The sequence below is a fragment of the Oncorhynchus gorbuscha genome, unplaced genomic scaffold (genome assembly GCF_021184085.1).
Source record: "Oncorhynchus gorbuscha isolate QuinsamMale2020 ecotype Even-year unplaced genomic scaffold, OgorEven_v1.0 Un_scaffold_10725, whole genome shotgun sequence".
NCBI lineage: Eukaryota > Metazoa > Chordata > Actinopteri > Salmoniformes > Salmonidae > Oncorhynchus > Oncorhynchus gorbuscha.
This window is the reverse complement of record NW_025753430.1, coordinates 1-9,268: the sequence shown is the minus strand read 5'-3', so window position 1 is coordinate 9,268 and position 9,268 is coordinate 1. Positions and strand designations below refer to the sequence as shown.

Genomic DNA, 9,268 nt, shown 5'->3' with positions numbered 1-9,268 from the left:
CAGACCTTCACCAGGGTTTCTGGGTCAACAGACCTTCACCAGGGGTTTTGGGTCAACAGACCTTCACCAGGGGTTTTGGGTCAACAGACCTTCACCGGGGTTTCTGGGTCAACAGACCTTCACTGGGTTTCTGGGTCAACAGACCGTCATCAGAACCTTTGTGAATGAAACACACTAGTTCTATATCCCCATAGTCTTACCCCACAGTGTCCCTGCAGTCGGTTCTTCTCCAGAGTCATCATCTCAACTCCTCCTGCCGGCGTAGCCATCTTCAGGTCACTGTTGATCCTGTCACCTGCCAGTAGTCCTGAGTATGGTTAGAGACTTCATCACTATGGAGAGAGAGAGAGAACACACACACACACGGTTAGAATACAACGTTGTCACTTCTGGGTCATGTGACATCAGTCCCCTTCTACTTCTGTAACACTCTAGAAACATTGAACATCAGGGTAGAGAGCGTTGAATAATGAACTCTAGGTTGTCTGGGAGAAACATTGAACATCAGGGTAGAGAGCGTTGAACGATGACCTCTAGGTTGTCTGGGAGAAACATTGAACATCAGGGGGTAGAGAGCGTTGAACGATGACCTCTAGGTTGTCTGGGAGAAACATTGAACATCAGGGTAGAGAGCGTTGAATAATGAACTCTAGGTTGTCTGGGAGAAACATTGAACATCAGGGTAGAGAGCGTTGAACGATGACCTCTAGGTTGTCTGGGAGAAACATTGAACATCAGGGTAGAGAGCGTTGAATAATGAACACTAGGTTGTCTGGGAGAAACATTGAACATCAGGGTAGAGAGCGTTGAACGATGAACTCTAGGTTATCTGGGAGAAACATTGAACATCAGGGTAGAGAGTGTTGAACGATGACCTCTAGGTTGTCTGGGAGAAACATTGAACATCAGGGTAGAGAGCGTTGAATAATGAACACTAGGTTGTCTGGGAGAAACATTGAACATCAGGGTAGAGAGCGTTGAACGATGACCTCTAGGTTGTCTGGGAGAAACATTGAACATCAGGGTAGAGAGCGTTGAATAATGAACACTAGGTTGTCTGGGAGAAACATTGAACATCAGGGTAGAGAGCGTTGAACGATGAACTCTAGGTTGTCTGGGAGAAACATTGAACATCACAGTAGAGAGCGTTGAACGATGAACTCTAGGTTGTCTGGGAGAAACATTGAACATCAGGGTAGAGAGCGTTGAACGATGAACTCTAGGTTGTCTGGGAGAAACATTGAACATCAGGGTAGAGAAGGTTGAATAATGAACTCTAGGTTGTCTGGGAGAAACATTGAACATCACAGTAGAGAGCGTTGAACGATGAACTCTAGGTTGTCTGGGAGAAACATTGAACATCAGGTTAGAGAAGGTTGAACAATGAACTCTAGGTTGTCTGGGAGAAACATTGAACATCAGGGTAGAGAGCGTTGAACAATGACCTCTAGGTTGTCTGGGAGAAACATTGAACATCAGGGTAGAGAGCGTTGAATAATGACCTCTAGGTTGTCTGGGAGAAACGTTGAACATCAGGGTAGAGAGCGTTGAATAATGACCTCTAGGTTGTCTGGGAGAAACATTGAACATCAGGGTAGAGAGCGTTGAATAATGACCTCTAGGTTGTCTGGGAGAAACATTGAACATCAGGGTAGAGAGCGTTGAATAATGACCTCTAGGTTGTCTGGGAGAAACGTTGAACATCAGGGTAGAGAGCGTTGAATAATGAACTCTAGGTTGTCTGGGGAGAAACGTTGAACATCAGGGTAGGGCGTTGAATAATGACCTCTAGGTTGTCTGGGAGAAACATTGAACATCAGGGTAGAGAGCGTTGAATAATGACCTCTAGGTTGTCTGGGAGAAACATTGAACATCAGGGTAGAGAGCGTTGAGAACGATGAACTCTAGGTTGTCTGGGAGAAACATTGAACATCAGGGTAGAGAGCGTTGAATAATGAACACTAGGTTGTCTGGGGAGAAACATTGAACATCAGGGTAGAGAGCGTTGAACGATGAACTCTAGGTTGTCTGGGAGAAACATTGAACATCAGGGTAGAGAGCGTTGAATAAGGAACACTAGGTTGTCTGGGAGAAACATTGAACATCAGGGTAGAGAGCGTTGAACGATGAACTCTAGGTTGTCTGGGAGAAACATTGAACATCAGGGTAGAGAGCGTTGAATAATGACCTCTAGGTTGTCTGGGAGAAACATTGAACATCAGGGTAGAGAGCGTTGAATAATGAACACTAGGTTGTCTGGGAGAAACATTGAACATCAGGGTAGAGAGCGTTGAATAATGAACACTAGGTTGTCTGGGAGAAACATTGAACATCAGGTTAGAGAAGGTTGAACGATGACCTCTAGGTTGTCTGGGAGAAACATTGAACATCAGGGTAGGAGCGTTGACTCTCTAGGTTGTCTGGGAGAAACATTGAACATCAGGGTAGAGAAGGTTGAATAATGAACTCTAGGTTGTCTGGGAGAAACATTGAACATCACAGTAGAGAGCGTTGAACGATGAACTCTAGGTTGTCTGGGAGAAACATTGAACATCAGGTTAGAGAAGGTTGAACAATGAACTCTAGGTTGTCTGGGAGAAACATTGAACATCAGGGGTAGAGAAAGATTTGACAATGACCTCTAGGTTGTCTGGGAGAAACATTGAACATCAGGGTAGAGAGCGTTGAATAATGACCTCTAGGTTGTCTGGGAGAAACGTTGAACATCAGGGTAGAGAGCGTTGAATAATGACCTCTAGGTTGTCTGGGAGAAACATTGAACATCAGGGTAGAGAGCGTTGAATAATGACCTCTAGGTTGTCTGGGAGAAACATTGAACATCAGGGTAGAGAGCGTTGAATAATGACCTCTAGGTTGTCTGGGAGAAACGTTGAACATCAGGGTAGAGAGCGTTGAATAATGAACTCTAGGTTGTCTGGGAGAAACGTTGAACATCAGGGTAGAGAGCGTTGAATAATGACCTCTAGGTTGTCTGGGAGAAACATTGAACATCAGGGTAGAGAGCGTTGAATAATGACCTCTAGGTTGTCTGGGAGAAACATTGAACATCAGGGTAGAGAGCGTTGAACGATGAACTCTAGGTTGTCTGGGAGAAACATTGAACATCAGGGTAGAGAGCGTTGAATAATGAACACTAGGTTGTCTGGGAGAAACATTGAACATCAGGGTAGAGAGCGTTGAACGATGAACTCTAGGTTGTCTGGGAGAAACATTGAACATCAGGGTAGAGAGCGTTGAATAAGGAACACTAGGTTGTCTGGGAGAAACATTGAACATCAGGGTAGAGAGCGTTGAACGATGAACTCTAGGTTGTCTGGGAGAAACATTGAACATCAGGGTAGAGAGCGTTGAATAATGACCTCTAGGTTGTCTGGGAGAAACATTGAACATCAGGGTAGAGAGCGTTGAATAATGAACACTAGGTTGTCTGGGAGAAACATTGAACATCAGGGTAGAGAGCGTTGAATAATGAACACTAGGTTGTCTGGGAGAAACATTGAACATCAGGTTAGAGAAGGTTGAACGATGACCTCTAGGTTGTCTGGGAGAAACATTGAACATCAGGGTAGAGAGCGTTGAACGATTAACTCTAGGTTGTCTGGGAGAAACATTGAACATCAGGGTAGAGAAGGTTGAACGATGAACTCTAGGTTGTCTGGGAGAAACATTGAACATCAGGGTAGAGAAGGTTGAATAATGAACTCTAGGTTGTCTGGGAGAAACATTGAACATCACAGTAGAGAGCGTTGAACGATGAACTCTAGGTTGTCTGGGAGAAACATTGAACATCAGGTTAGAGAAGGTTGAACAATGAACTCTAGGTTGTCTGGGAGAAACATTGAACATCAGGTTAGAGAAGGTTGAACAATGAACACTAGTCCCTTGGCTGAGGTTAAGTCCCTTGGCTGAGGTTAAGTCCCTTGGCTGAGGTTAGGTTAAGTCCCTTGGCTGAGGTTAAGTCCTTGGTGAGGTTAAGTCCCTTGGTGAGGTTAAGTCCCTTGGTGAGTTCAAAGGCTGAGGTTAAGTCCCTTGGCTGAGGTTAAGTCCCTTGGCTGAGGTTAAGTACAGTCCCTTGGCTGAGGTTAAGTACAGTCCCTTGGCTGAGGTTAAGTACAGTCCCTTGGCTGAGGTTAAGTACAGTCCCTTGGCTGAGGTTAAGTACAGTCCCTTGGCTGAGGTTAAGTACAGTCCCTTGGCTGAGGTTAAGTACAGTCCCTTGGCTGAGGTTAAGTTAAGTACAGTCCCTTGGCTGAGGTTAAGTACAGTCCCTTGGCTGAGGTTAAGTACAGTCCCTTGGCTGAGGTTAAGTACAGTCCCTTGGCTGAGGTTAAGTACAGTCCCTTGGCTGAGGTTAAGTCCCTGGTCATTAAAGTACCTTGACTGGTCTCCATCTCAGTCTTTAACTGCAGCAGCTCCATCTCTTTGGCCTGCAGCTGCTCATTCAGGAGCCTCTCAGACTCACTCTTCTCCCTCTTCTAGAGAAACACAGTTTAAAAAAAGAGAGACATGATGAAGAGTAAAAGATGAAGAGTCAGTGAAGCAGGAGGAGAGACAGTTACAAAGAGACACATTATTATTATTATTATATTATAAAGACAGGAAGAGATACTGACCAGCTGGACCTAGTGGACTGTCCACGCCAGCTGGACCTAGTGGACTGTCCACGCCAGCTGGACCTAGTGGACTGTCTACGCCAGCTGGACCTAGTGGACTGTCCACGCCAGCTGGACCTAGTGGACTGTCCACGCCAGCTGGACCTAGTGGACTGTCCACGCCAGCTGGACCTAGTGGACTGTCCACGCCAGCTGGACCTAGTGGACTGTCCACGCCAGCTGGACCTGAGTGGACTGTCCAGCTGGACCTAGTGGACTGTCTACGCCAGCTGGACCTAGTGACTGTCTACGCCAGCTGGACCTAGTGGACTGTCTACGCCAGCTGGACCCTAGTGGACTGTCTACACCAGCTGGACCTAGTGGACTGTCTATAGCTGGGCAGCTGGACCTAGCTGGACTGTCTATACCAGCTGGACCTAGTGGACTGTCTATACCAGCTGGACCTGGTGGACTGTCTATACCAGCTGGACCTAGTGGACTGTCTATACCAGCTGGACCTAGTGGACTGTCTATGCCAGCTGGACCCTAGTGGACTGTCTATGCCAGCTGGACCTAGTGGACTGTCTACGCCAGCTGGACCAGCTGGAGTGGACTGTCTACGCCAGCTGGACTAGTGGACTGTCTACGCCAGCTGGACCTAGTGGACCTAGTGGACTGTCACGCCAGCTGGACCTAGTGGACTCTCTACACCAGCTGGACCTAGTGGACTGTCTACCCAGCTGGACCTAGTGGACTGTCTACACCAGCTGGACCTAGTGGACTGTCTATACCAGCTGGACCTAGTGGACTGTCTACACCAGCTGGACCTAGCGGACTGTCTATACCAGCTGGACCTAGTGGACTGTCTATACCAGCTGGACCTAGTGGACTGTCTATACCAGCTGGACCTAGTGGACTGTCTATACCAGCTGGACCTAGTGGACTGTCTATACCAGCTGGACCTAGTGGACTGTCTATACCAGCTGGACCTAGTGGACTGTCTATACCAGCTGGACCTAGTGGACTGTCTATACCAGCTGGACCTAGTGGACTGTCTATACCAGCTGGACCTAGTGGACTGTCTATACCAGCTGGACCTAGTGGACTGTCTATACCAGCTGGACCTAGTGGACTGTCTATACCAGCTGGACCCAGTGGACTGCTGCTGACCTAGTGGACTGTCTATACCAGCTGGACCTAGTGGACTGTCTATACCAGCTGGACCTAGTGGACTGTCTACACCAGCTGGACCTAGTGGACTGTCTGCTGGACCTAGTGGACTGTACATACCAGCTGGACCTAGTGGACTGTACATACCAGTTTATTGAGCTCCAGCTGGGTCTCCTTCTCCATGTAGATGCCACGGTAGCACTGACCTTGTGACGTACTGGGGTCCTTCAGGGGGAAGGAGCTTCAGGCCTGAACAGCTACAGGGTGCGACAGGTTACAGCCACACATCAGTTACAACACAGCTACAGGTTACAACACACAGCTACAGGTTACAGCCACACAGCTACAGGTTACAGCCACACTCAGGTTACAGCCAGCTACAGGGTACAACACAGCTACAGGGGTACAACACACAGCTACAGTTACAACACACAGCTACAGGGTACAACACACAGCTACAGGGTACAACACACAGCTACAGGGTACAACACACAGCTACAGGGTACAACACACAGCTACAGGGTACAACACACAGCTACAGGGTACAACACACAGCTACAGGTTACAGCCACACATCAGCAACACAGCTACAGGGTACAACACACAGCTACAGGTTACAGCCACACATCAGTTACAACACAGCTACAGGGTACAACACACAGCTACAGGTTACAACACACAGCCACAGGGTACAACACACAGCTACAGGTTACAAATACACAGCTACAGGGTACAACACACAGCTACAACACACAGCTGGTTCTGAACACACAGCTACAGTTACAACACACAGCTACAGGGTACAACACACAGCTACAGGTTACAACACACAGCTACAGGTTACAACACACACAACACAGCTACAGGTTAAACACACAGCTACAGGTTACAGCCACAGCTACAGGTTACAACACAGCTACAGGGGTACAACACACAGCTACAACACACAGGGTTACAGCCACACATCAGTTACAACACAGCTACAGGTTACAGCACAGCTACAGCTTACAGCTGGTTAAAACACACAGCTACAGGTTAAAACACACAGCTACAGGTTACAACACACAGCTACAGGGTACAACACACAGCTACAGGGTACAACCACAGCTACAGGTTACAACACACAGCTACAACACACAGCTACAGGGTACAACACACAGCTACAGGTTAAAACACACAGCTACAGGGTACAACACACAGCTACAGGTTACAACACACAGCCACAGGTTAAAACCTGCACACAGCTACACACACAGCTACAGGTACAACACACAGCCACAGGGTCACAACACACAGCCACAGGGTACAACTTTTACAGCCACAGGGTACAACACACAGCCACAGGGTACAACACAGCCACAGGTGCAACACACAGCTACAGGGTACAACACACAGCTACAACACACAGCTACAGGTTAAAACACACAGCTACAGGGTACAACACACAGCTACAGGGTACAACACACAGCTACAGGGTACAACACACAGCTACAGGTTAAAACACACAGCTACAGGTTAAAACACACAGCTACAGGTTAAAACACACAGCTACAGATTAAAACACACAGCTACAGGGTACAACACACAGCCACAGGTTAAAACACAGCCACAGGTTAAAACACACAGCTACAGGGTACAACACACAGCTACAGGTTACAACACACAGCTACAGGTTACAACACACAGCTACAGGTTACAACACACAGCTACAGGTTACAACACACAGCTACAGGTTACAACACACAGCTACAGGGTACAACACACAGCCACAGGTTACAACACACAGCCACAGGGTACAACACACAGCCACAGGGTACAACACACAGCCACAGGGTACAACACACAGCCTGGGGTACAACACACAGCCACAGGGTACAACACACAGCCACAGGGTACAACACACAGCCACAGGGTACAACACACAGCCACAGGGTGCAACACACAGCCACAGGGTACAACACACAGCCACAGGGTACAACACACAGCCACAGGGTACAACACACAGCCACAGTTTAAAACACACAGCCACAGGTTACAACACACAGCCACAGGTTACAACACAGCCACAGGTTACAACACACAGCCACAGGTTACAACACACAGCCACAGGTTAAAACACACAGCCACAGGTTAAAACACACAGCCACTTTATCTGCCCCCCAAATAAATCAAAGTCCCTATCAGGATAATAACATTGTATTTTACTGCTACTGCTGAGAACTCCCTGTATCCTGATAGCCACGCATAAGTTGCTACTGTTGTGTCATAATGAGGCCCGCCCCCTCATCCCGTACCTTATCTTCCAGTTGTTTGACTCTCTTCCTCAGCAGTGTGTTCTCTCTCTCCGTGTCTCTCAGCCTCTTCTTGATGTCCTCGTATGCTGTGACCAAGGCAAAGTGGGAGGCTACGGACTCATCCCCGGCACACACGGACACAGGGCTCTCCCTGCTCCACCGTACGCCGTCTCATGCTTCAGAGAATGCAGATATCGTCTCCACTGCCTCCATGCCAAGCTCCCATGCCAGGCCTAGCTAGTAGAGAGCAGAGGTAGATCAGAAGAGTCAATTATACACAACTAGACAATAATGCCAAGCTCCAAAGCCAGACCTAGCTAGTAGAGAGCAGAGGTAGACCCGAGGAGTCAGTAGTAACACAACTAAGACAATAATGCCAAGCTCCATGCCAGGCCCTGGCTAGTAGAGCAGAGGTAGATGCCAGAGGAGTCAATTATACACAACTAGACAATGCCAAGCTCCATGCCAGGCCTAGCTAGTAGAGAGCAGAGGTAGACCCGAGGAGTCAGTAGTAACACAACTAAGACAATAATGCCCAAGCTCTCCATGCCAGGCCTAGCTAGTAGAGAGCAGAGGTAGATCAGAGGAGTCAATTATACACAACTAGACAATAATACCAAGACTCCATGCAGACCTAAGCTAGTAGAGCAGAGGGGTAGACCCGAGGGAGTCAGTAGTAACACAACTAAGACAATAATGCCAAGCTCCATACCAGGCCTAGCTGGTAGAGGCAGAGGTAGACCGAGGGAGTCAGTAGTAACACAACTAAGACAATAATGCCAAGCTCCATGCCAGGCCTAGCTAGTAGAGAGCAGAGGTAGACCCGAGGAGTCAGTAGTAACACAACTAAGAGAATAATGCCAAGCTCCATGCCAGGCCTGGCTAGTAGAGAGCAGAGGTAGATCAGAGGAGTCAGTTATACACAACTAAGACAATAATGCCAAGCTCCATGCCAGGCCTAGCTAGTAGAGCAGAGGTAGACCCGAGGAGTCAGTAGTAACATAACTAAGACAATAATACCAAGCTCCATGCAGGCCCTAGCTAGTAGAGAGCAGAGGTAGACCCGAGAGTCAGTAGTAACATAACTAAGACAATAATGCCAAGCTCCATGCCAGACCTAGCTAGTAGAGAGCAGGTAGACCCGAGGAGTCAGTAGTAACATAACTAAGACAATAATGCCAAGCTCCATGC

General features: G+C 47.9%; 1 protein-coding gene across 1 annotated transcript; it reads right to left on the bottom strand.

The window, feature by feature from the left end:
• Positions 1-200: 200 nt before the first annotated feature.
• Positions 201-8,228, bottom strand: LOC124030342 (5-azacytidine-induced protein 2-like; the record flags this gene model as incomplete). The annotated part of the gene is made up of 4 exons (XM_046341723.1): positions 201-295; positions 4,397-4,496; positions 6,017-6,040; positions 8,078-8,228. Coding segments are annotated over 4 exons (370 nt in total), but the record flags the coding sequence as incomplete, so codon positions are not given.
• Positions 8,229-9,268: the final 1,040 nt, after the last annotated feature.